Source organism: Mustela erminea, chromosome 4, assembly GCF_009829155.1.
Source record: "Mustela erminea isolate mMusErm1 chromosome 4, mMusErm1.Pri, whole genome shotgun sequence".
Classification (NCBI taxonomy): domain Eukaryota; kingdom Metazoa; phylum Chordata; class Mammalia; order Carnivora; family Mustelidae; genus Mustela; species Mustela erminea.
The window spans coordinates 88,263,513-88,291,021 of record NC_045617.1 but is presented as its reverse complement, the minus strand read 5'-3'; the positions used below and the strand labels follow the sequence as shown (position 1 = coordinate 88,291,021).

General features: G+C 54.6%; 1 protein-coding gene across 3 annotated transcripts in view; it reads right to left on the bottom strand.

Moving 5' to 3' along the window:
* The window catches only part of FOXP4 (forkhead box P4), a 51,858-nt gene extending 24,557 nt beyond the window's left edge, over positions 1-27,301 (bottom strand). For 2 of the 3 annotated variants that reach the window (XM_032339905.1, XM_032339907.1), the window contains exons 1-2: positions 27,190-27,301; positions 7,925-8,171 (exon numbers count right to left, since the gene is read on the bottom strand). In XM_032339905.1, coding sequence (XP_032195796.1) covers positions 7,925-8,155 — 231 coding nt within the window. In that variant the 5' untranslated portion in view covers positions 8,156-8,171; positions 27,190-27,301. The remainder of the gene's footprint in view (positions 1-7,924; positions 8,172-27,189) is intronic. The other variant, XM_032339904.1, reaches the window with a different exon arrangement.
* Between the last annotated feature and the right edge of the window lie 208 nt (positions 27,302-27,509).

Here is a 27,509-nt window from a genome sequence, read left to right as displayed (position 1 = left end):
AAACCCTGGGGCGGGGTGTGTGCTCAGGGCAGAATGGAACACTGGGAGTCATCTGGCCTCTTCAATCCCCTCTCTCCACCCCTTGGACTCAAAGCCTCATCCTCAGCTCTGTGGTTTAGGGGATAAGGTCCAGTTTTCCTTCAAAGGAAGCAGTACTAGGCCATTCAGTTTACAGACCCTGGTCAGGATCTGGATCCAAATCCTGGCTCCACCATACATTGTGTGACCTAGGTAAGTCACTTTACCTCTCTGACCTTCAGTTTCTTCCTCTGCAAAATAGGCATAACCCTGCCCTTAGTACCCAGGGCTGCTATGAAGAGTACACAAGGCAGAGTACTTAGCATAGTGCCAGGCACCCAGTGGGTCCAGAATGGACACCAACTTTTGTCTTTACTGCTCACCTGCCACCTTCTTGTCATTTGTTAGTGCTACCTGGCAGGACCCACTCACCAAAACCTCCCTCAGCCTCTGCGCCCCACCTCTCCCCCCTCCAGAACTGTCTTGCTAATGAAGGCGAACTCTCCCCTTCACCAACCCCCCACCTCCCGGCCACCCCCCCCCCCCCCCGCCCCAGCATCAGAAGTCATTAGCAGGATCTCCACAATTAGGAACAAATGGCTTATAACGGATGGCATCCAGGGAGGGTGGTCAGGATGGAGGGGAATGAAGCCAGAGCTTGGAGGGCAACAAGGGCTGCTATGAGGAGAAAAACAAATCTTGGGCAGGAGGGTCTCTTGTCCGTGGGGTGAGACCACACCCTCATTTCTGTCTCTGAGAATTCGGGGGTAGAGACTGGCATCCTCTCAATGGAGGCCAGGTGCAGGGCTGCTTACTGGTGCTTTCTGTGGCCTGAGGATTGGGAGGGCAGGGATGTGGTGCTCAGGGGCCAGCTTGAAAGGGCTGACCTTGGAGAGTAGAGCAGCAGAACCCCACAGAACCCAGTGAGCTCCAAGTGTTGGAGGGCATCTAGTCTCATGTTTTCTGAATTGCTGGTCATGATCTAGTGGTGGGTCATAACAGCAATTTAGTAGGTCAAAAAAATGGGAAAATACACACACATATAAGGAAGCATCAGAAGTATTAGGTAAGCAGAAGCATTGTTTCAGGAAACTGTGCTAGGGCTCCAAGAAAATGTATCTTTTAGGCTGGATCTTAAGCTAAATGGTTTATGAACCACAGCTGTAGTTCACTTTGGAGATGTGGAAATGACACAGAGAGGGACAGTGACGTGCCCAAAGTCACATAGTAGCAGAGGCAGAAACTGAATCCCCTGGGCCTCACATAGGCTTTGCACAGGGAAGCAGAGCCACGAGGTGCCGGTCAAGATGGAGGACCTTCTGGCAAATTCTGGTTTAACTTGGATTGTGGGGAGGGGCAGCCAAAATAAAATCCAAACTTCTTTTGTCTGCATCTAGCTAATTCTGGCAAAACCGAGATAGAAATTGTCTTGATAATTAATTTCCACCGGGGCTGTCTAGATTTAGGGGAAGGGGCACAGGAGGGCACTTGGGGAGGTGGTGGTTAGCCTATCCCAAACCTGAAAAGAGCCCCAGGAAAGCCCATGACCTGTCCCCAGCCTCCCTTACCCTCAGCCATACTACGACTCCCTATTCATTTGTCAGTACTCTAGCGACTCCCTATTCATTTGTCAGTACTCTAGCGAGGATGTGTGAAGCCCCACAGGGCGCATCCACCATCCCAGCCTCCAGGGGATTCCGGGTCTTGGCTTTTACAGGGATCCCGTTCTAAGGTGATGAACCAGATGGTGAAAACAAAGAGAAGGAGGCTAAGAAGAGATGGTGGTTAGTGTTCCAGGAGCGTTCCATGCAGGATGGCTGGCTGCCTACTTAAGCTGCATGGCCAGGGAAGGCCTCTCTGAAGAGACATTAAGTTTTAGGAGAGAACTCATTCAGGGGACAGTATTCCTGGGGGACAAAAGCACTGGTGCAAGAGCCCTGAGGCAGGACTAAGCTTGAAGCATCATGAACTACCAAGGCCTGAGTTGGCCAAGCTAAGGAGTCTGCCTGGGAGGAAGACCCAGAGGTGAGCAGTAGCTAGATCATACAGGGACAAGGGTTTTTGATTGCACTCTATGCTTGAGGAAGAAATGCAGTGATATAATCTCTGAGGGCAGATACCTAACCCACTGCTAGTAAACAGTAGGTGCCTAATAAATACTTGTTGATTGGAATTAAACAGGAAACACTTCTCTGTCCACAGCTGGAAATGCAACTCCTAACCCAGATACCTAAGGGCAGATACCTAACCCACTGCTAGTAAACAGTAGGTGCCTAATAAATACTTGTTGATTGGAATTAAACGGGAAACACTTCTCTGTCCACAGCTGGAAATGCAACTCCTCTGAAGCCAGAGAGCAGAGGGAAGGGGCCCAGGGAGAAAGGTCAGAGGTCAGTGGACCCAACCAGTAAAGGTACTGACTTGGGGAGATCCAGGTTCTTGACTAGCTAGGCTTTGTCCTCTAGCAGAGGCAGGAAAAACGACACGACACAGAAAAGGGGGGCTAGGAGGATTGGGGGAGAGGAGACCATAAAACCCCCGAAGTGATTCTACACCTTTTTCCCTTGGAAAAAAAAAAAAAAAAGCTTTTTGGAAAGGCTGTAAATTTTTTTTACACCAACCTCATAAAAATGACATCGGCGCATTCTCAAATTAGAACCATTAAAATGAAAACCAGCAACGCGCTGATACAGGCAGGCCCACGTGGGTGGGAGACTCAGAGCCCGGGTACACAGCCGTGTTTCAGGCCCCCTTCCCCACCAAGGCCACCAAGGGCTTCCCTGCCCCAGGAGATGAGAATGAACAAGTGACCCAGAGGCTCCGAAGCCAGGAAAGGAACTCCTCTCTGGCTCCCTGGTTCCCTCCCTGGATCTGGAAGCAGGGAAACAGAGCAGGGTGTTAGTAGTGCGGCCTGTCCCCCTGCTCACCCCCTGCTTGCTTGGGCACCTCCCAGACCTGCCTCAGCTGCCCGCCAGCCAGCTCTCCAGAAGCTATGGGCTCTCCAGAAGCACGTCTCTTTCCAGGTCCAGAGCCACCGTGAGCCCAGCCACGACCCTGACGCTAGTGCTTCCACAGGAGACTCAAGTGTGGGACACAGAGTAGTGCATGTGGGGGCAGGCAAGTCCCTTCCCAAGGAATCCCCCTGGGGCTGCTCAGAATCAAGGCGTTCCACTGACCCGCTGAGGAGGAGTGGCCCTCCCCCACTTTAACCTTTCACACTCAGAAGAGGAAACATTCAGGCACCCCTCCCCCAAATTCTTCCCTGTCCCCAAGCTCCCGGTTGATCAGTACCCACAAGAACCCTGGCATAAAATAGGGGTGGGAGAGAGACAGAGAGAGTGTCAGAATTCCATACCAGAAGGGGAGGCTGGGGGTAAGGTGGGCTGGCTCCCTCCTAGTCCCAGCAAAGCAGGACCCTGGGGGTTCCTTTTCCTGGCCCGGAGCCTCTCCTCTGCCTTTCTCACCCGCCTCTGCCCTGAGGCAGACACATAAAACAAGGGTGGCCTTCGGCTTAGCAACCCAGGACTGGAACAAGATGTGGGGAGTTAAGGACCTCTCCCCCTACGACCCCAATGACCTGGGTGGCGGCCTTTCTTCCCAGCCCTCTACGTCCTGGTGGAGGCAAGTCCGCTCTACGCTGCAGCTGTTGGGAGTCAGGGGCTAAGTCAGGTTCCTAAGTCTCCCCTCCAGGGAGTTGGGGCCCCCATTCTCCCTCCAGGTCCCCAGCCCCTCCTGGGGAGGGTGTCATCCTAATTAAGAGAAAAGAGCAGAGTATACAAGGTGTGAGACTGGAGAGGAGGAGTAAGTAGGGTCTGGGGGCATGAGTCCCAAGGAGAAATGGGCCCCTGACCTGAGGACTAAGACCACTGTTGACAGTGTGTGTGATGTGGGGGTATGTGTGCTAATTCACCCCATAAGCCTCCCCTTCCCATCCCGTCCCCCTAGGTAGCTTGGGCAGAGGAGGGCCAGACGCAGGAGGGGAACAAAAATGTCTTCCATTCTTCTCTTCCTCCGTGCCCTGACATCCCCCCCATCTCTTAGGAGGGGGTGAGTTAAAAGCCCATTAATGTGCAGAGCCCCCCAACCCCTTTGAATGTCCTCACAGGATGTGAACAGGGTGGGATTTGGCCCCGGTTGTCACAGCAACTGCAGTGGGAGTTCCCAGACGCTAGGCAACCCTCCTGTGACCCTCACTGACCTGTCACCCCCGAAACCAGAGGACAATGGAAGTGCAGGCTCCAGAGGCCCAGGACGCCTTTCAGCGCGGCCGCCAGCAGCTCTGGCAGCCCCCTCCCCGCCGGCCCAGCCCTCCCAGCCCCCCCTGGGCCAGGGCGGCCAGGCCATGGCCCCAAAGCCTCTTGAGGCCCACCACCTCCCACACTTGTCCCAACCCTCATTGCTCCCCATCAGAGCCCAAAGGGTTTCTGTGCTGTCCCTGGGGAACCCCCACCCCACCCCCGTCCTGGGGACATTTCATCCAGGTGAAATCAGATTAGGGTAAGATGCAAGAACAACCTTCAAAGAAAAAAACCCTCAGAGGGAAAACAGGGGCAGAAGGAGCAATGAGGAAGGAGACTTTGCTGGGTGAAGCAAGGGGATGGGTGCACAGCTGGCATGTCTACTGGGTCCAGGGTATTCTTGAATAGCAGCTGGGGTCATCAGCTCCAGCTGGCCAGCAGGGAGCCTGGTGTAAATAAGGCTCCAGGCATGTTTGCGGAATGAATGCACACTCCCAGGCCTCCTGCACCGAGAGCCTTCTCACAGTCGGTTCCCCGTAAGGGGGTGAGACTGGAGAGCTGGTCCAAGCCCTAAGGACAGCGTGGAGGTGGTGGGGCTCTGCCACTGAGCAGACAGGGGCTTGAGAGGGGGAGGCGGGGGCCTTGGCTGCTGGGAGAAGGGGGCAGCCAGGTGGGGACCCTCTCTCTAGTCAGACAGGGCCTGGCAGCCCAGCCATGTAACCCCCCCACCCCCATCCCCAGCCTCTGTTTGAACAAGCTCCCGGCCTGCTGTTGCATGGAAACGGTGCCTGCTCTTGTTCCAAAGTGATGAGGCTGCCCTCTTCAGCACTGTTTGTCGCAGCCTCCAGTCCTGTCACTGGCCTGACTTCTGACTCGCCCTGTTTATCTCCCTCCCCTCTGTCAACTCATTACTCCCAAAGGCCAAGCCTGCATTTCCAGGGCTTATTTATCCAGAGTGGAGGCACAGAGACCAGCAGATGGAAAGAGGGAGAGGGGCTTGGAGGCCCAAGGAGGCCTGAGGAGGAGGAATGGGAACAGTGCACAGCCTCCACACCTGCCCTCGACCTCCCTCCTCTGGAGTGGCTACTTAGGGCCTGGAGGCTGTGTTGTTTTCATTTGTCTAAGAGCTTTCAGGGCTGGGGATGGAATGATGTCAGGCACTCAGCAACGGACGTTTATTTAGCACCTACTATGTTCCAGGCCTCACTCCTTCCATTTCCGATAGGGGACTGTGTGATGGGGGATCAGCCAAAAGGAGGCTGTGCTGAGCTCTAGCTGCAGCTGTCCCCGTGTCACCAAGCCCAGTCAGTGTCCCCTGATCTGCAGAATGGGAATCATAACACCCACATCCTAGGGCCGGCATGGTGATTAAGTGGCCCATGTATGAGAAAGACCCAAAGCACCAAAGGGAGGGAAGGTTATTGGTTTGTTTGTCCTCAAAGGACTTCCTGGTGAGGCCCAGCAGAGGAAGGAGGAACCCACTGGGCCAGGCTTTCTTTTCTACAGTTAATCTACCCCACCAATAGTCAGGAACATTTGTTGTTGGGGGGTACCAGAAAGCATTACCCCTGAAACTTCCCCCAAAGCCTGGCTCATAGACTGGGGCTAGAAGGACGGGCCCTTTCCTGTTAATTGAAAAAACTTATCATTTTAGTTTTGTGGGGTTCTTTCAGAGTTCGGAGCCAACAGAACTTTTTTAAGTCTATTTCCTTTGGCCCCAGGCCCCAGGCCCATAGTGAGCCCAAAAGGCTAAAACAGCCCTCCGCCTGCCTCCAAATCTCCACCCCAGTTTATTTGTGAAACAGATATAGGATTTTCCAGGACTTTGGGATACTCCCCAAAACAAACAGGAATAACCTGAACGTGAAATATAGATGGCACAACATGGCTTGTGTGTGATGCAGAGCGAAGAAACCTGACCAGTACAGAAAGTTCTGTCTCTCCCCAGCCCACACATGACCCCAGTTTACAGATAATCTGTGTTCACCCTGCAGTTGAAAAATAATTGTTTAAAAGACACTTTCCAGCGTCCGTAGTTCCCGAATCCGTCCCATCCCCCACCACATTCAAAACCTTTCCTAGCCCTGTGTGCACAGAGGTGGGGGTAGGGAAGAGGTGGTTATAAAAAATGGGTGGCCTTAGAGATTTCTGGTGGGGTGTGTCTTGTTATTATTTTCATAAGGGTCAGATTTGGCCCTTTGACCTTCTGTCCCCAGTAGATGTCACAAACTCTGGTCTCTTCCCCAGAGATCCTGCTTGTTAGCAAGCCTGGGAGATGCCAGCAAACTCCCAAGGGCTATCTCCCCAGGGGAAGGTGACGGGTCTCCATGGTCTGTAAGAGGAAGTGATTTCTGAAGTCCTCAATTCTGTGAGCATCTACATGGGCCACTCGGTGTGTGCAGAGCTCAAATCGCACCTGATCCTAAAAATCCTATGCTTTAGGCATCCAGGAGGCCAGGGCTCAAGGTGGGGTCCAGGACTTGGCCAAAGTTGCACAGCTGGTTAAGGGACTGGCTGGGACTTAACCCAGGTTGGTTCAGTTTCTGTGTTAATGGTGGCTGACCAGCTCCAGGCAGGGTGCCGGCTTCGGATGGTGCAGCTCCCAGTCTGACCTCCATTCCACAGAGAGTGGTGGGAAAGGACCCCTGAGGGGCTTATGGAGTTGGGGGAGGAGCCCCACGTTGAGCCTGGGAGAGAACACCAGGGCAAGGTGGGAATATACATCTGTGTGCACTTGAGGCAGGGGTGGGGATGTGGGTGGGGACATGACTTTTCCCAGCAGAGCCCCCAAGGGGCAGTGCCAGCAGTGAGCTCGGAGGAGCAATCAAATAAGAGGAGGAGAATCCCAAGGCCAAGGCTGGCTGGGCCGGTTCTCCTGAACTTGTCAAGCATGATTCTCCCTTTTTCCAGGGGTGGGGCTGTGGGGCCAGGACCTGGGGCCCCTGCTCTGTCATCACCAACCAGGCTCCCCACCCCAGGGCCTCTCAAACTTTAGCGGCTGGTCTTGAACTCCTGAACTCTGCCGTTTAGGGTGGAATGGTGGAGGGGGGAGAAACGGAAGGGGGAGGCAGATAGGGATTCCCAGACTGACCCCTAAAAATGGAGGCCTGCCATTGCCTCCTACCTTTGGCCTTTTCCTAGCTGCTTTGGACTCTGGTGCCTGGAAGCTTAATTTCTTCACAGCCTGGATTAGGGGCCCAGGCAGCGAAGGCAGTGGGGGAGATTTTACAGTACAAAGAAAGTGAAGATACCCCTGTATACACAACCCCTTTCTCCAAGGAACATGTACCCTAGAGAGGGGTCTCCCTCTGCAACTCTGTTCACTTAGCCAATGTGCAGGAGGAGAGCACAAACGCACATTCTCACGCTCTTCTCCAGGAGTCTCTCTGTCTTTGTCTCTTTCTGAAACAGGTCCAAGCTTCCTGACCTCTGGGCCTCCTGGGTCCCACTTCTCTCTCCTGGAAGCCCTGCTCTCCCCCTGCCTTTGGATGGCCATTGGTGTGGGAGGGCGCAGAGGGAGTCCCTGGAGGCTGGATCTTTTCAAGAGGGTTACAAGTGAGGCTGCTTGGCAGAAGCCTGGGACCTATGTCGCCAGAAAGAGAGTGGGAAGTGGCCCGGCCGAGCCCCTCTGCTCCTCCCGGTTGCCAGGGAGGGGCGCCCGCTCCTACCTGTTGCTGCTGGAAGTGCAGCAGCTCTGCCGGGCTCATCTCGCCGTTGCTGTCTGGGCCCGCCGCGGAGTCCCTGCCCGGGCCGCCTCCGCCAGCGCCCGCCGCCCCGGCCCCACCGCCGCCGCCGCCGCCGCCGCCGCCGCCGCCATCGGCCTGCCCGGAGATACCGCCCACGCCGTTCTGGCCAGAGGGAGCCGACCTGATTGTCTCCGAGGCGGATTCCACCATCATGTCGCTCTAGCGGGACCTGGAGGGGGAGGAGAGACACGGGGGAGGGACTGAGGCTCAAACCAGGACGCGGGCTACCGTGGGGGGGGGGGGGGGGGGGGGGGGGGGGGGGGGGGGGGGCAGCCACCGAAGCCCCTCGACCCCCAAACAACACACCTCCACAGCTTAACAGCCCCCTGCCCCCCAATCCTAGGGCATCTCTTCCTCCTTAATTTCCTCGAGGGGCTCCTACAACCCCTTTCGGGGTGCGGGCCCCCTCCCGACCATCCTCTCCCTAGGCTGGGGAAGGGGCAGCTCCACTGAGGGGCAGCTCAGTGAAGCTGAGACCGCCCCACTGCCTTCCTCCCCCACATTTTCCGGACTTCCAGGAGACTTTGGCCGGGAAGGGGAGGAGGTGATGTCTTCACCCTTGCTCCTGGGGAGGGTAAGGTAGAGAATCCCATCCACCCGCCCCCCAGCCTGGTGTTGGCCTCTCCCTCCAGGCTAGGACGTTGGGGAAGCTAGCCTGCGGCTAGGATATCATCCCGCTAGGATATCAAAACTCGGAGGAGCTATTCACTGGGACCAACCATATTGCTGAGCCCCACCCCCACCAGTAATGACCTCTGTGTGTGTTCCCCACAGACAGAGACTTCCCCAGGACAGGGCCTCCTTATAGGGTCTCCTCCCCTAGGACCCAGAAAGGCTCTAATCCACACTTGTACCACAAATGTGATTGTCCTTTGCCCAGCACCTACTGGGTGCCACTCAACTGGGCTGGAGCTGGGTGGTGAAGGCAGTCAGTGGTTCCACTTCTCTGACCTGCCAAAAAGCCATGGCCAAAAGCAGACACTCCATAACATTTACTATTTCTATTAGCACCATGATTCCTTCTCACAAAGATGGTGAGAGATAGTTATTATCATCCTGATTTTACAGATGGAAAAACTGAGGGTCCAGACAGTTCAGGGCAAAGGGTCAAGGCCTGAATCTTGTGCTCTCCCCTCCCTCCCCAGCTGCTTCTCCAGGGGTGGAAGCATTCCCGGAAAGAGAGGGTCTGTTTGCAACGGTCAAAGGTAGCCAGGAGAAGGCCAGAGATTCCTTCTATCACTCAAGGAGGGTCCAACATCTGCTGGGGGGACAGGGGGGATGAGTGTGTATGTGTGTGCGCGCGCGTGCACACGCTTGCAGGCCACACACACACACACACACACACACACACATACTGTGATGCAAATAGGGGCCTTTAGTATACCCAGCTGCTCTCCAAGTCTGGAGTGCCCCCATTTCCCAGCTATCCCCGAAGCCACAGCCCCTTGAGAGGAACATGCATCGCAGTCAAAAGGGACCTGGCTGATACCCACCACTGATCTTTTTTTTTTTTTTTTAAGATTTTTTAATTTATTTATTTGACAGAGAGAGATCACAAGCAGGCAGAGAGGCAGGCAGAGAGAGAGGAAGGGAAGCAGGCTCCCCGCTGAGCAGAGAGCCCGATGCGGGACTCGATCCCAGGACCCTGAGATCATGACCCGAGCCGAAGGCAGCAGCTTAACCCACCGAGCCACCCAGGCGCCCCGCACCACTGATCTTTGACAGAGTCTTAAACTCCCTAAACCTCAGGGCATCTGGCTGGCTCAGTCAGAAGAGCATGTGACTTTTGATCTCTGGGTCATGAGTATGAGCCCTGTGTTGGGTGCAGAGATTACTTAAATATATTAACTTTAAAAAACAAAAATAAAAACCCTCCCCAAACTTCAGTTTGTCAGTAGAAGCAGTTAATCTTAGCCTCTTGGAGTCCTGTGAGGAGTAAGTAAAACAGCACGTGTAAAAACCACCTTGCAGCAGGTAAGCTCCGATCCATGCCTTCTCCACCTGCCTTATTTGTAAGGGTGAGGACTCTAAGGCTTTGGGAGGCCCAAGACTTGGCCCAAATCACGCAGAGATCAAGGGACCTATGGAAGGTAGCCAGTGTTCGTTCTTTCTGCCCTTTCTGATCCCCTTTTGGCCTAGGCAGACCCAGGATCGCAGGGTCTCCCAATAGGCAGTGGATGAGCAGACCAGAGAGGCTGGATCACTTCCCTAGTTCCTTCCCCAAGGTGGCCGCTCCCAAGAGCATCTCCCTCCTGCCAGGGAAATTCTCTCCCTTCACCCGGGAAGAACTCTTCCCCCCTCCCTCTTGGCTGGGCCACTTGCTGCTTCTATTGGGAGGAGTGTGAGGGTCTGGGGGTACATGAGGGGGAGAGGTGTTAAGGGTCCATGGGGAGCCCAACGGTCACATGTGCCACATCGCTGCTCCTGTGCCCCTCTTCGTCTGTGACTCTAGGTATCTTGGTCGTAATGGATTGATCTGTGTGGCCTCCTGGGTGACTGTATGCTCCTAGGGTTTCCCATGTTTGTGTGTGTCTGTGTGTTTTCAAGGGCTTGTCCCCCTACCGCCCACCCCCCAGCTGCTGCTCCCACTCCTGAGATCCAAGAGGAGGTGGGCCAGGGCTAGGGTGAGGTTGGGGGTGATGGTTCGGAAGAGATTGAGCACTTGGGCGCAGGCCTTAATGGCCATGTCAGCCCGAGGGCCAGTGGCTGCCAAATGATGAATGGGGTGGGCGCCATCCTCCACCCGTCAGAGCACAGGGCCCCAGCCCCCTCCTCCAAGCCACCCACCCTGATCCCTTGCAGCAGCTTACAGAGCACCTTCCCCCACTCAGGCCTGGGGCTCAGCTACACATAAGGGGGATGGGGAGACAGCAGGGGCCCACTCTGCTCCCTCTCCCCCAACCCTGGCCCTGCTGGGGGTGGAGAGCAGCTGCCTGCCTTGATTCCAAGTCTAGCTTTTCTGAGATCTGAGAACTCCTGGGCCCCAGGGGACAAAGACCAGAGCCTCAGGGGTGCCTGTGTGTGCACAGGAGAAAGGAAAGAGAATCCAGCAGTTCCTTCCCTGGGGTAAGGGAGAGTGCCTCCCCTTCCAACACTCACACACACACCATAAAGTTGTAGATCAGACAGCAAGTTTGGAAAAAGGGAGAAGAAAGGAATGAGGCTGCAAACAGAGGTGTCCCTTTCTTTTCTGTCTTTTTATGGGGGGGGTACAGAGCGACACCCAGTGTACAACATAATTGCTGCAATGTGGCGTGTAATAATAGCTATTCAAGGGCCGATCATTCATATTAAACAGGGTGAAGCAAGCCTCTCATTTGCATGCTTGAGATTATATGCATTTGAAAAGTCATTTCCGCAGGGTGTATGAATGGCATTAATTCCCATGTGGCACGCTCTGCCCTCTCCTGGGGCTTTCACCTCCTTCATTGCTCCCACCCGCTCACCAACACGCACCCAAACCTGCATGTGTTCCCAGGCATCTCCACACCCTCACCTTCCCTGCCCTGGGACATCTGCCCTCTGAGGATGAGCACACCAGCGGCCTCACGCCTCCTGCCCATCTCTCCACTGGGTGTTGCGATAGCAATGGGGTGTCCTCTGCCTTGTGGGTGTGCAGACTCTGGGGGTTGGGGCAGGCAGGCCCGGGGTGGGGGGGAGTTAGTGGTGCTGGAGGCAGGCCTTGATAGCAGTGCCCTGAGAACCTGGACCCTGGCTAGGAGAAGGCAAGGGCCTGGGCTCAGCCACAACCAGCTGTGAATCCTCTATCTTCCTCGAGCTTTGGGCCTCAGTTTCCCCAACTCTACATGAAGGGGTGGTCCTAGAAGTCTTATCGGTCTTGGAAATTTCCAGGAGTAAAACTCCCTAGTCCAGCATGTGCACATGAAGCCACAGTGTTCTAGTGGCTGGTTGGAGACCCTGATGGCCCATCAGAGTCACGGCAGTGGTCCCTTCCCCAAGGATCCACCTCATGTGGACCTTAGCTGCTTCCTCTGGGACGGGGGTGGAGGGGCACCCTCCAAGAGCTTCCTCCTCCCTTCACTCCTGCCCCTCCCCCTCTCACCACACACTCCTACCCCAGTCACCCATTTCCCCAGAAAAGAGCAGCTGACACCTGGAGAAGAAGAGAGCTCCAGGAAAGAGACTATCAGGTTTCAAGGGCCAGCTGTGTGACTTTGGGCAAGTCACTATCCCTTGCCCAAGTCACCTGGCTGGCTTTTCTTCCTTTATACAGCATGTCAGGAGGGGGGAATTAGGTCTTTCTAGGATTCGCTAAAACTGAGGCCCTCATCCCGCACCCACCCCAGCCTTTCCTGACCCCTCTTCTACCACATCTTGGGGACAAGTGAAAGTGTCTGAGGCCGAATTGTTTTAGGTGGTCAAGGATTTCTCTCGGGCTCTAGTCCCATCTTTAGGCAGGTCCCCAGTCTCCCATCTCTCAGGGAACCCCTTGGGGAGTCAGGACACCTCAGAGCCTTGCTCCAGGACCCAAAGGTCCCACAGACACCTTCGAAAGAAAGGAAGGAAGCTGGGTCAAAGCCGCAGCCTCCTCTTCCGCTCTGGGGGAGGCTGTGGGGCCACCGGGGGCTCCCACTTCCCCTGAGGCTCCTGGCCCTTCGAAGAACCCTGGTGGGCATGCCACAGGGGACCCCTCCTAGTAACTTTCCTGGTCAGTCTGGTCCCCTCTCAGGGCAGAAGTGACGAGTTCTACCCATCTTGAGGCTAAAAGGAGAACCCAAGGACTAGGGTGTTTTGGGTGAGAGGAAGAGGGGCGGGGACCCCCACACGCCGAAAAACCTTTGTGCCTTTTCCGCGGGCACATATGGTGTAGGGAGTATTAATTACCGTAGCTTTTTAATTAACAATCGCTTAATCTGAGCCGTAACATTTGCCACGACACCCTGCGCCTCGCCGTGAACCCGCACCGCCCGGCCTGCCAACTCATCAATTAATTTTTATTGACGTTTTCTTCCCCAAACAGGCACAATACCAGGGTTTTCCAATTAACACCTCCGCGATCTCTAATTAGCGCAATTAACAGACTGATGGATGCCCGGAGTTTACCCGCGGGGAGGGGGTGGCGGGGGCGGGGCAGCCCCTAGCGCACACGTGCACGCACCGCAGCTGGACAGCTGCTGCACCCCAGCTCTAACCAGAGCAAGGCCCGTGGGGGCGTGACCACAGGTAACCCACACCCGCAGCAAGGGTGGTGGTTCAAGTTGAAACAAGTAGTCACAGTTTCCAGCCCTCCGCAAACCCACAATCTTGGTCGGGGAGAGAGCCGAGAAACTGAGCCTTAAAGTTGGGAAACGTGGCATCTAGGCCCCGGTCTGTCACCAACTTGCCGGGGCACTTGGGCCCAAGTTCATTACCCCTTTTTCTCCTCCGCATGATGGGGGAAACTAGATTATCTATTTATAATATATATGTGTATATATACATATACACATATATACTATTTATAATATATATACACATATATATTATAATATATAGTATAATAGTATAGCCCTGTCGACTTCCAAGAAAGCTCAGGAAGCCAACTGCAAAAAAAGACAGATGAAGCTTCTGTCAAAGGGAGAACAAAATGAGCCGAAACCTTAAGCCAGAGGATCTCAAACTTGAATGCATCAGAATGCCCTTGGAGGGCTAGTTGGAACACAGACTGCTGGGCCTGAGGCCTGGAGTTTCTGATTCAGTAGGTCTGAGAATCTCTTTTCTAAAAAGTTCCCAAGTGATGTTAGTGCTGCTCATCCAAGACCACAGGTCTCCTCAGTGATGACCACTGACTTTAGTTTATGAGCTGCCTCGTGGCCAAAATGAGATGATCCATGTCCAAGGCCATTTATTCATTCAACATGGATTTAGTGCCTGATTAAGACAGACAACAGGGAGGTGGGAGGTGGCGCCTAGCTAGCCTGGTTGGTAAAGCATGCAACTCTTGATCTCAGGGTGGTGAATTCAAGTCTCACTGGTTGGTAAAGCATGCAACTCTTGATCTCAGGGTGGTGAATTCAAGTCTTACTTTTAAAAAAAGGGGGGGGGAGCCCGGGTGGCTCAGTGGGTTAAGCCTCTGCCTTTGGCCTAGGCCATGATCTCGGGGTCCTGGGATTGAGCCCCCGCATCAGGCTCTCTGCTCAGCAGGGAGCCTGCTTCCCCCTGTCTCTCTGCCTGCCTCTCCGTCTGCTTGTGATCTCTGTCAAATAAATAAATAAAATCTTAAAAGAAAAAAAAAAAAAAGACAAACCCTGAGGATCTATCTTGCAGGACTGCAAGACACCGGAATTTGGTCCCTACCCTCTGCTGGTATCCAAATCTTGAACAAACCAGTGCAGCAGTGCCCTAGATACTTTGAGGGTAATTTATAATAATGGGGGGGGGTCCTGTTCACCTCAACCCCTTTTCACTGGGTAAATCTGGCATTGTCTTTTTGAAAATTTAGCCACTAGTAGAGTTTTGGCCGTGAACAAAGTCATGCTTCTCTCTCCTCCAGTGGACAGCCAAGAGCGTATAGCACCAGCAGTGACCCTCGTCCATTCACTGGTCCCCCGGAAACTTAAGCATGTACAGTGTGTCAGGCTATGTGTGTGGGCAGACCCCAGCAGAACAGGGCCCAGGCCCTAATGTGCTGGAGCTCACAGTTCCCGTGAGGGGAGGCAAATGATAAATAAGGACCCAAATAAGTAGATAAGCTCACATAAAGAAAGTAGGTTCCATCAAATGTGAGTACAGGGAATAAGCAGGGGACTCTAACTTAATGGGGGGTGGGAGTGGGAGTGCAGGGAAGGCCTTCTCTTCAAGGAAATGGCATTTATATTCAGAGATGAAAGGTGATTAGATGCTGGCCAGGTAAAATGTACACTGAATTCAGGGCAAACAGCTCGGGCAAAGGCCCATATTTTATGAGAGGTTGCTGCTTTCAGACTTTTCCAGAGCTAAAAGTCTCTGAAATGGACACATTGCTAGATTCCATAAAAAGATGTGGGTACCAGAGAGAACAGAGCACGAAGATGCATTTTCTTTTTCTTTCTATTTCTTTCTATTTTCTTTCCCTATCTTTCTAGCTGTCCTGCTATCAGATCTTACCTGTGTCAGGGACATAAAGCAGAGGGCTTTCCAGAGCAATAAGCACCGACATCACAAGTAACAGAAGAATGCTTCCCAACCTGTCCTCCAAAGGTGTGGGGATCCCCCCTCCCTGGTTCACCTCAGGCCCCAAAGGAACACTGACTCAGGCTACCAGCAGAGATGAGGGTTTGGGCAGCAGCCGTTTTGGGCCTTGGCCCTCCTTAGCCAGCCACACTCATTTGCCATCCTACCTGTGGACCAATTTCTGGTCTCTTATCTCTGTATGGAGAGCACTGAGCAGTGAGGTCACCAGGCTGAGCCTTGGTGACCTTATTTGTCTTATGGGACTAATACCAATAAACCTTCCTTTCAGGGTTGCTGTGATTGCAAACAGGGCTGCTGTGATAGCAAACAGAATACACTGCATGAAAAAGCCATTCAGAGAAGGGCGGTTACTATGATTATGGGAGCCCAGAAAGTCCTGCTATACCTCAACTCTGAGTGGGCTAGGGTTTGTGATCCTATTATCCTCTCATCACAGCCCTTGGTTCAGCATTTGCAGAAAGTGAGGCAGGACCCATAGGTTAGGATGTTTCTAGCTCCCAAGTGAGTCCCTAAACCAGAGCAGGGTGATGTGAGTCACATCGTATCTGGCTTTCTGATTACGCCTACAGTGTCTTGCCCCAGGAAGATGGGGCTCTCTTGAGTTCCAGAAAAAGCTTAATCCCTCTCTAAGCCCATGTTGTCCCTGTACTTTGGGACTCTCCTTTGTGTGGGTCAGAGGCAGGCACCTAGGCTTCCCTCTGTACTCCCAAGATTCTCCCGAAATGACACATTAGCAGCCACACGCCCCGATGTTAGGGACCATTCAAGGCCTTGCCACACAAAATTTCAGGGCCTGAGGAACTTAGGGCAAGTGGCAGGGTGAGGACCCGCCTCTCTAAAAGGTGGCAATAAGGATGCCTGGGTGACTCAGTCAGTTAAGTGTCTGCCTTCGGCTCAGGTCATGACCTCAGGGTCTGGGGTTGGAGCTGTGTGGGGCTCCTTGCTCAGCAGGGAGCCTGCTTCTCCCTCTGCCCCTCTGTCCCCAGGAACACATGCGCTCTCCGGTCTCTCAAATAAGTAAATAACATCATTTAAAAATAAATAAATAAACAAAAGGCGACAACAAGTCCCTGACTTGGAAGGTGAACCACCATTCTGTGCTGCTTCAAGTTCTCTCCCAAGTTTCAAGTAACTCCATTTTTTAATCTTAAAAGTAACAGACACCTTGGCAGAAAATTTTGAAGAGAAAAAAAAAAAGTATAAAGAAAAAAAAGTAATACCCATAATTGTGCCACCCAGAAAGCTAGCCTTTGGGATCCACCCCCTTCCAGTCAGTTCATTTTCACTCTCTTTGGCATATAAACATTTAAAAAGTGAAATTGGGGTCATAATCTGTACATGGTTTGAACTTTCCTATTTTTCCACTCACCACTTACTATCATAACCATTTCCACATGACATCAAATATTTTAAGCAACAGTTTTTAGTGGTCACATAGTTGCTCAAATGGGCTGCACGTTCCAGAATTTATTTAACCAATCCCCTAGAGTTGGACATCCAGACTATACCTTTTTTTTTTTTTAACTACAATGCTGCAATAAACACCCTTATAGGAAAGCAATACTCGACCTTTCTAACTATATGCTTAAGATACATGTTTAGAGGGTGCCTGGGTGGCTCAGTGGTTTAAGCCTCTGCCTTTGGCTCAGGTCATGATCCCAGGGGCTGGGATCGAGGCCCGCATCGGGCTCTCTGCTCAGCAGGGAGCCTGCTTCTCCTCATCTTTCTCTGTCTCTCTGCCTACTTGTGATCTCTCTGTCAAATAAATAAATAAAATCTTAAAAAAAAAAAGATACATGTTTAGGTAGAACCGTGTTTTTTTTCTTTTTTAGAACTGTGTAATTTTAAGGCTGTTAATACATTTATTCCCTAATTGATGTCCATAAAATTTGTACCAATTTTATCCTCCATTCGGCAATGTGCCCACATCCTTGAGGACTCATGAGCCCCTCACCTTTTTAGCATTTTCCCTCCATTCTCCTCAGGTCTGTTTCCAGAAGATTCTCAGATCCTGCATAAGGCTTTCAAAAAGCAACACTGCAGACGCTGTCAAACCTGGGTGAGTTTACACACCCTCCAGAGGGTACACAGCAGGCTCGTGGGCCTCTGCCTGCAACTAATACTGAACACAGGGCTCTGGGCATAAAGAGGGAACAAAACACAGCCCCTGCTGTTGGGAGGCTTACATGTTGGTGGAAGAGAAAGACAGACACCCAGACAAACACAGTGTTAAGAAAAATACCCAATACTTAGGCTGCACCCTGCGTCAAATAAATTGGACTCTGGGGAGTAGGACCCAGGCACAGATAATTTAAAAATCTTGTCCAAGTATTCTAAATGTCAATTGCAGCCGGTGCCTGGATGCCTCAGCAGGTTAAGCGTCTGCCTTCAGCTTAGGTCATGATCTCAGGGTCCTGGGATTGAGCCCTGCATGGGAGCTCCTGTTCAGTGGGCAGTCATCTTCTCCCTCTGCTTCTGCTCTTCTTCCCACTAGTGCTCCTTCCCTCTCTCTCTCTCTCAAGTAAATAAAAAAATAAAATCTTACACTTCAATTGCAGCCAGGGTTGAGAGCCTCTACTCTTTATGGTGCACAACTTTACAAATGCTATGTTACGTTGACACTGGCGGGCTGGCTGTGGGTGCCTAGAGGGAATGTGGACACTCTGGGAAGGCTCTTCTGGTGGGAGGTGACTTCTAAGCTGAGTCACAAGGAAGAGAAACCTGGGCACACAGTTTGTGACTATATTTTATTTTAATAACAACCATTCTCCTTGAAGCCCTTTCCCATACACTGTCCCCTCCACTCTTCTGCACACAACCTGGTGTTCATTTGACAGATAAAGAGGGAAGGACACTTTGAGGATGCCTACTGATTTGACAAGGTCACCTGGCTGCTGGGAGGCTGAGCCCAACAGAAACCCTATAGCTCTCCTGACTCCCAAATCAGTGCTCTTCTCCTGAATCCCACCTCAGAGGTCATTAAGGCCCGGAGGGCAGTCATTCTGGACTCTCCCTGGAATCTGAACCTTTCCTCACCACTGCCCGCCCCCCACAGTGTCCTTTACACCCACTCAGGCCCTAAAATGCTCCCACCAGGCCCTAGCAAGGTGGCCTCGCTCAACACTCCTTCCTAGAACCACACCAAGAAGAATTAACAATTAAAAAAAAAAAAAAGAAAGAAAGAAAGAAAAAGGAAAGAGAACCAAAGATCCCACTCCATCTCATTAAGAAAGTAAACATAAGAGCCATCTAAGTGTCTAATTAAGCTTCTAATTAGTCCCTGCTTGTTACTAATGCAAATTAGATTACTCCGCTTAACTACAGCATGTCCACAACACCCTTGTTAATTGCGGCCTTTTGAAATTAAATTACTCCCTAATTAGCATATCAAAGCCATTGATTCGGAGCTGGGAAAGATGAGGGCAAGAGAAGCCGAATGCCAAGTTTGGTTAATCAGAGACGGCTAATTAAATAGTGACGTGTTATGTGGGGGGGGGCGCTGGTTAAGGGGTGGGGGCGACTGATCCAGGGCTTGAGTGGCCATCTGGAGCCTGGTTCTGGTAGTGCCCTTGGCACCAGAGGGCTCCCGTGTGCAAAGGAGGGGCTTCAGCCAACCTGGGACACACCATGGGGTCTGGCCCTTCCTGGGGTCCCTGACTGCCTCCCACCCCACCTGCCTGACCAGCCCTGGGCCCTCTCTCTGTCTCCCCGATGATGTTCACATGTGGCATTTACAGGGATCTTGGGGACCAACTCAAGGGGCATCCAGAACACACCCACATCTGAATATATAAGCATCAGCATCCTTTCCCCTCTTGCCCTGTTCCAAAATGAGTTTCAGAAAGGTGATTTCTGCCCAGTTCCTCTCTTGTTGCCAACTGAGGTTTTATTCTTGGGAGAAAGTCTCTCCCTTCCCCCACAAAAAGTAAGTAAGTTTGGGAGACAGGTAAGAGGCTGACCACTTTCACAGAGAGGCTCACCTGGGCAGGGATGGGCTGGTTTCAGTTTAGGACAGGCTCCAAGGGACACAAAACCCTATAATCCCCTCTGTGGTCAGAAACGGGACAATTATCCCCCCCACACCAGTTTTGAAGAGTTGTGTGGGAATTCACGTGGGGTCACAGTGTCCTTAAAGGTCTTCTCTGAGCTCTAGTAAAGGCCTTTAAGAGTCTCTCAGGCCACCCCCTTTTCCCCAGTTCCTTCTTGGAGAGTACAGAGGACAGGTGAAATCTCCAAGACAGAATTACTACCCAAAATGCCCTTGGGGGCTAGGCCCGTCACCTAGAAGGCCAGGTGAGGAGCATGGGACACTCAATCCCAGTGTGTCCTTACCACATGCAGAAATGCAGGCTGAGAGTGACGGGGTCTGGGTGTTTCAAAAGAAGCCGAAGTGGGGATATCTGTGTGAAACGTACGTACCCTTGTAATAAGCTTTGTGTGCATCAACAAAACGCCTAAAGGGTGAAGTTGGTCAATTTGCGACCTCAGCCCTTATGGCCAGCATTCCAGAGAAGCATGTTTCAGTTAGCTGTGTGACCCAGGGCAAGTTACATGACCTCTCCAGGCCTGGATCCCTCACCATTAATTGAGAGTAATACAGATCATCACCTGGACAATCTCCCAGGGCTGTCCTGAGGAGCAGGACAAGGGAAGGTATGTGGAACAGCAAAGCACAGCTCCCAAGTCAGGGTCTGGTAACCACTTAGTTGTACCCTGTATCGGCCACATCCCCCTCCCAGATTGGGATGTCTTCTAGAACCTTCCTCCTTCATCTCTCATTTACCTTCTTGTTCCTGCAGATGCCCAACTTTGCTCTTGGGCGGCTAGGAGGTACCACACATCTGTGCCCACTGCCCCTTCACTGAGCAGATCAGCCCTGGCAGGGGCAACAGCTCCGAATCACCTCCTCTAAAAAAAATGAAACTTTCACAAGGACAAAATCCTGCTGGCTGACAGGCCCCTAGCCTGGCCCTCCAGTATCGCCTCCTCCAACTAGGGTGTGTGTGTCTAGTGGGGGAGGATCCTTGCCATCCGTCCCTAGCTCTGCCTCCCCCAGTCCTCCTCTCCAAGTTTCTCACCAGCAGCCCCTGGAGTACACAGGGTCAGGGTCAGGGCCAAATTCCCCAACGCTGTGGTTCTGTTGATTTACAGAGGGATGGAAGAGGGCCCAGGGGAGAGGAACCCCCACATGGCCCCCTCCTCAGCTCAGGAAGGGTAAATCCCAGGCAGTGCCCCATCCATGGGGACCCATCCAAGCCAAACTGGGCAAAAGGATTCACAGCGGTGGCTATATTTTAGAAAATAAGTGGAATTATGAGCAAGGCAGAAACAAGAGAAATGGGGAGGGGGTGAGGCTGTCCTGATGTGAGGGGGAGGGCAGACCAGCGGCACACCAGGGCCAAGCCGCCGCCCGCCTCGCTGAGCTCTCTCTCCCAACGAGATTCAATTAATTGATAACAAGAGGCATCAAATTAATTTCTGGAGGATGTGAGATTCTGATGAAGGGAAATCTCGTCGATGTAGATGGGGCAGGAGGGGGCGGGCAGCACCCCCTTTTAATCAGGCTCCGCTGCCTAATTGGGAAGGGAGGAACCTTGCCTGGGCCGCGGGCCGCCTGCCCCGCACTCCACAGCGCCCCTTTCGGGAAGGAGCGGCGGAGGCAGGAGGCTCCCGCCGCGGTGAACAAAGAGAGAGTGCGCGGAGACCTTCCGGTTCTCTTTTCGCCTGATGCCCAACGCGGAGCTTCGGCCCAGGGAAGCCTGGGAGAAGAGACTGCCTGTGTTCCCAGTTGTGCAGTTAGGAAAACCTTGGCCCAGAAAGAAGTGGGCCATGGCTAAAGTCTTACACGGGATTAGGAAGTTGGTAGCAGCGGGCGTACGGATGACCCTGGTCAGTGAATCCAGACCTTGTTTACCACCCAGACCTGCGAGGTCAGCCCCAAGTGAGAGGAGTGCAGCCCTCGGGGAGGAGGCGGCCCTCCCGGGGCTAAAGGACCAGCAGCCCCCTCTTTCAACATTCCCTAGACACCGGGGCACTGGGCGGAGTGGGTCCCGAGTTCCAGGTTGTGTCTCCGGTGCTCTGGCCTTGGTGCAGCATCCCGGAGCTCAGAGATTAAGGAGCTTCCTGCAACTTGCACGGATGTGCTCGAAGAGGCTCCGGGCAATGCTGGCGAGGCAAGCAACCCTGGGCAAGTGCGCTGAGCTGGGAGGGAAGGCCAGTAGCCCTGGCTCTCCCCGGGGGTAGATTCTGGAGGCTTCCCCTAAGTCGACCGAACTCTGCATCCTTAAGATCCGACCTTCGCAAGCACCTCCTGCTCTGATCCAGTGATATGGGAAGCCTTGAAAAGATAGGGAGCTTCTCCACGCTGAGCGCTTTGCTCCCTAAACGCTTACAGCTGCAGCCACTCCCTGGGTCTCCCACAAATCCCGCCGTTCAATCTCTACCCAAAATTCTCCCCAGCCGGCACACCCTTCCTCGCAGGGTGCAGATGCACATCTGGCACGGGAACCCCTGAAGGAAAGCAGGAAGTACACCACTACCCTTTTTTGGGACCAATTTCTTTCAGCCTAGGTCTCCCGGAAGTGTGGGCTCCAGAGCTGCGCAGCTCAATTCGAGGGAGCTCATCGGGTTGAGGAGCCCAGAACGGGAGCCCACTCGCCCACCGCCCCCCAGTTTCCCTTCACACAGCACAGACCTCCTGAGGGCCCTCCCAGGCCAGCAGAGGCATCCGGTTAACACGGCTCCCCAGCGTCACACCAGAGCCCTGCCTCCAGGGCTATCTGAAAGATCAGCCTAGGGTGTTTGCTCCATTTCTGATTGTCCAAGTTGCAATCCAGTCACCTCTTATTAAAGCTCTTCCCCCAACCCTCATGTTTGCCACAGCACACACTAAGCGCTCCACAATGTTTTTGGCTTGGACAGCAGCCCTCCTGGTCTCCATTCCTAGTCACCCTGCCCTTAAGTTGCTGTCCTTTGTCCCTCCTCTGCTGCTGGTGAGAATTCTAGGTAACTTCCACCTGCTGACCCTGACTACCTTGAACAAATGCCAAAGGGTCGCTACTCCACACATTCCACTCTTATGTGTGAGGAAAACCCACCATCTCGTCCCTATCCACCCTGCCCCCATTTTGCAAGGTAGCCCAGGTCAGGTTTCATTAGAATCAGCTGGGAGTGGGAGAAAACCCCAGCTACCTCTATCCAGCACTACCAATGAGCCCAGTGCGCCTCAGGCCCCAGCTCTGGAGGCTCCAAGTAGGTAGAGGACTGGGACCTATGAGGTCAGCAGAGCTACCAGGATTCTGGACACAGGTTGCATGGCTCTGGCCAGGGTGGGGAGAGGGTGCGGGGCTGCACTGGAGTGAGGGACAGCCTGGCAAAGACCCGAAAGGAGGAGGCCTGGGATGGGGATCAAGGAAAGGAAGAACATCTGCCATGCCCAGACCTCCCCCTTGAGGCACAGGACATTTTGATGCCATGCTCAGGCCTGGATGGTCCCCTTGGGGCACAGGACATTTTGATGCATGCACTTTCCCTGCTGGGAGCTCTCCATTTCTAGCTCAGGCAGGTGTGCCCTGAGTCCAGGCTCCATGAGGGGCCCACTGGGTGCCATCTCACCAGACCACTGTATGGGCAGCCATAGGGCTTGGAAGTAAATGGTTCCTGCTATCATTCCACGATCACCCATGGCGGGACTGGGTGAAGGGATCCATTCCTGTAGAATCCAGGAAGGCAATGCTGAAAAAGCCAGGAACTTATAGGCTGAAGTCAAGTATTTTTTTGCTTCTTTGAGATGATCCATCCACAGGTAGGTCCCGAATTGCTCTAAGACTGGCAGCTGAACTTCTCTCTTCCATAAGACTGTGTAGCCTGGGGTTCCAAACCCCAGAAGTCTCCCTTTCTGGAGGTGGTGCCAGCCATTTTCCTTCTCTACACTCTGGGGAATTATCCCTTGCATTTTCTTTTGTCTCCATGAGCATCTTAAAAGGGTGGTGTGTGTGTGTGTGTGTGTGTGTGTGTGTGTGTGTGTGTGTTTGGGGGGGTAACATATGACTGCATCGTTCCAAGGTCACGTGGAGGTGGGAAATGCCAGGTTCTGAACCTAGACCCCCCCCCCCCGCAAAGGGAAGGCAGGAGGAGAAAACACAGCCTTCTCACCGGGAGTGCAGAGGGGGCAGCCCAGGCCTGAGTCTGTAAAGGAGCGAGGGCAGGAGCTGAGAAGCCCTTCTGTCCCCTCCTTTCTCCCTGCCCCACAGCAGAGGCTCAAGCCCAGTTCGAGTTAGGAGCCCCACATTTTAGCCCCAGCTCTCCCACTGACTGGCTGTGTAACCTCAGACAAGTTGCTTCTTCTCTCTGGGCTTCATTTCCCCCAGCTTGTGAAATGGAAGTTCAAGCGCAAGCATTTCCAACATTCAGTCCAGCGTGCGTCCTGGCAATGCTCAGAGTCTCATCATAAAAACCACTCCTTGGTCAGCGCTAGGTACCTTACATTCAACTCCCAAATGGACTCTTTAAGGTGGTTATTATTGACCCATTTTACACAGAGAAAAACTGAGGTTCCAAGAGCTTAATTAAGTTCACCCAGAGTCCCATCATGGCTGGTGGGGTCCAAAGCCTTTTCCACCCTAACCCATGTTCTGCCTTGGGCTGGCTCGAGTTCCTTGCCCCGGGCTCCAGAGTTCTGGAACCAAGTCCAAGGAAACCACTTTGGCCAGTGAAATCCTGTCAAAAGTAGCACCTGCCGGGTCTGGGTTCTGGGGAAGCTGGGAGAGTAGAAAGATCATGAAGAGACGCTGTGTGGAACTCCGTGGGTAGAAGAAATTATTTTTCTTTGTGCTTTGTGCTACCAGGAAAGTAAAGTCATTGCGCTGGGGATAGACGTGGGGGGGTTGCATTTCAGCTGGAAAGACAGGCAAACTACCGAGGCAGGGGCACAGAGAAGGGTTAGGATGTTGGGAGAGAGGGTACGGCTAGGCCAGGTGTGGCAGAGCACCAGGGCCTTCTAGAGATGACCTGTCCTTTCCACCACAGCTCACACTTCTCCCTCTGAAACAGACACCCTGCTCCCACTCTCTTCTCCCTGATGTGACATCTTGTCTGTCTCTCCTACCTGGGCAACAGAGGATCAGAGCCTCTTGCTAGGGCTCTCTAGTGCCCAGCAGGGGACCTGCCCACACAGACAAGCGGGGGTGGGGGGGGCTTGGCAAACACTTGGGGGAATTATTGGATCAAAGGAAGCCCCACCACCACCACCACCACCACTACCACCAAGTCCCGCTGCCTTCTCTCCCACCCCGGCCAAGGAAGAAGTGTGTTTGGAGTAGGGGCCCAGCAGGATATGCACATTCCTGGCAAGAAGGGACCTACCTGCTGGCAGCCAGAAAGGAAGTTTCTGGCCAAAGGCAGGGGAAAGGGGGTGGGGGTATCAGTGTCTAGGTTGGAAAAGGGCCCAACCTGCCCTACCCCTGGCATTCCCCAGCGTTGGTGTCAGGCCTTTCTCTCCCCAGGGCTCAGGGGTTCCCCAACTCCATAACTCCTGGGAAACCTGCCCAGGACTGGGAGAAGGATAGAAAACCCCACCCAGACACCCAATGGCTTAGTGCCAAGAGGGACGGTTCCCATAGTCTCCCCTAACTCAGGGCTAAGGTTGGGATCAGGGTAAGGTAGGAGGCTGAGGGTCTGGGAGCAGAGTCCCATCCTACTGGGGTCCTGGGTATGTTTGGGGGACTGCGCCCCCAAAGCACCCTCTCCTCCCCATGCTACCTTGCCTGGCTGACAAAAGTGGGAGCAACACCAGACAGGGAGTGCTCCCCGCTCCCCCTTCCCGAGGCACATCCCCGCTTTTGAGAGGCTCAGATCTAAAGCAGCCAGAGCAAGCCAGCCATCCAGGTGCCTAAAGCAGTCCTGGGCCCTTCCTCCAGCCTGCCAGGTGACAAAGAACCCCAGAACCCAGGCAAGACAAAGTTTCTCAAGTTTAAAACAAAACAAAACAAGCCTGCAGACCTCCCATTCCCCGAAGCAATTTTCTGCCTATTTGTGTGGGGACTGTCTGAGGCAAGGGCTGTCTGAAGCAAGTGTGTCTCTCATTTGGGCAGCTGAGGTGCGGCCATCCCTGCCTTTCCGGCCCCTGTGACCACCCGCTGGCTCACCAGAAGTCAGGGGCTTAAAATGCCTGGCGCTAGAATCGTTTAGTCCTGGTTCTCTGCTGAAAGTGAGTTTCTGGGTTCACATTCTCAGTGTCGAGTCTGGGTTACCCACTGCCCTCTCGGGTGGGACTGGTCAGACCCTCCCACTTCTACAGGCCTTTTAGCGGTCCTGTTGCACCTTCTTTCTGCGTGGGAGATGGGGGCACACCCTGGCCAGTCTCTGACACAACCCCTGCTATCCTTCAAGCTTTACTCCCGGGGCCCTCAATCCCAGACCCAACACAGTTCGCCCTGGGACAATCCAGGCGGTGCTTGAAAAGGGGGATGAAGATGCTGTAAAAACCCGCATTGGCCAAAATGCTCCTGGGCTTTCTCAGGAACTGCAGGGATGACAGCTTCAGACTCGGGTTTGCTCTTTCATCCCCCCATCTGAACCCCTGCTCCAGACTCCGAGGCCAGTCTGCAGGGAGATCCGGTGTTGGGGTGCGAGAAACAAGGTGATCTCCAGACGCCTTAAACCCCAGGCGCGGAGGGACCGAGGAAATCCGCCAGGCGGGGGTTGACAAGAGAAGCTGGACTGCCAAGGTTTGAGCCGGGCGCTCTATAGGCTCAGGGTCTCCTTGTTCCCGTATCATCTTCCCTACAACCTAGAGGGTCCGGGAGGGACGCGGCCGTGTTCACGAGGTCGCCCCAGTTGTAGGAAGGCATCCGCAGCCGTTAGGGCCTCTGTCTCAGAATCCGCGTCCCGCGAAATCACACGTTCCTTTGCCGGGGAGGCCGGGACTCCGGGTCACTCAGGATGCCCCACATTCTAGCGCCACAGGCTTTGCCCGGGCTCAGCCCCAAGTTAGTCTGGAGTTGACGCGGAGCGCGGGGTAGGAGCGCCGCCGGGGTGACTGCCGGTCAGAGAGGTGTCCGTGGGGGGCCGTCGAGAGGAGACACTGGGGTCGGCAGTCTGAGGGGCGTCCTGCTTGGTTACTCGGGAACCCTCTTCCCTGGGGGCCTCGGAACCCTGCTGCTGCCCACCCTTTTCCCCCCAACATGGTGAGGCGGTTGGGGGTGGGGGTGGCTCTCCCCAAATGCGGAGAATAAAGGTATCCGCCGGGTCCGTACCCCGCCCTCCAGCACAGGCGCCGCTTCCAGACGCTCTTAAGTCCCCAAGAAGTTTTCCGCTCTATCTGCGAGCTGGCCGAGCCATGGGGGGACCGGGCTGACTGGCCCCGGAACCTCCAGGGCGCGAGCCCAGCAAAACAAGTCCCCTTCTCACCAGAGGCGACGCGGCGGGTGCGACCGCTGCCCCCCCCATCTGCCTCCGGCGCGTCTCGGGGAATCCTGGACAGACTGGGGTTGGGTTGGGGGAGCGCGAGCCACCACTTCCCTCCCCAGCTCAGGAAAGTCCGGGCCGAGAAGTACTCTTTGTTTGACTCGGGCGGGGGCCGGGTGGGGGGGTCGCGCCCCCTTACACCCCACTCCCTGCCGCCAGGCCGGGAGGGGGCGGGGCCCAGATTCTGGGGGAAGGGCGGGCCTTAGTAGCCTTTCCAACCCCCCCTCCCCGCCGACCTCCGGCTGCCCCCACCTCCCGCCGCCCCGCCGTAGCCCCCACCTGTTCCCAAGGCGGCTGTGGGCCACGGGGGCCCAGGCCGGGGGCGGGGTGTGGTGGCGGCGCGGGGTCAGGGCGCCGCAGCCGGCCCCGGCTGGAACAAAGTGCGCCGGCCTGGGCCCGGCTCCTCCCGGCGCCCGGCGCGGCTCCGGCGGGCAGTTTGCAAACACAAAGTGAGCCAGCGAGCGGCCGAGAGAGTGCGCGAGCTTGGGAGTTGGTCTGGTCGCCGGCCCAGCCCCCACTCGCGTCCCCGGGCTCGGCCAGCCACCTACCTGTCCGGCCCGGCCGCTCCGTGCGGGCTCCGGCCCGTCAGCCCGCGCGGGGCATGGGGCTCGCTCGGGTCGCAGCCCGGGCCCGCCGCCGCCCGCTGGGGCTGCCCCTCCGCGCCTCCCGGCGCCGCGCAGCTCCCGGGCGTCTTCCCTCCGCGCCGCGCCGCGCCGGCCGCCGCGCGCCCTAGCCCCGCCGGGGCATCGCACTTTGTGGGCAGCTCGGCTCGCTCCGGCGGCGGTGCTCCTTCTTCCCGGTGCTCCCGCGACGCTTGTTCGCTCGCTCCGGCTCCGGGGCTCCGGGACCCCGGCGTCCCCGCCCCCGG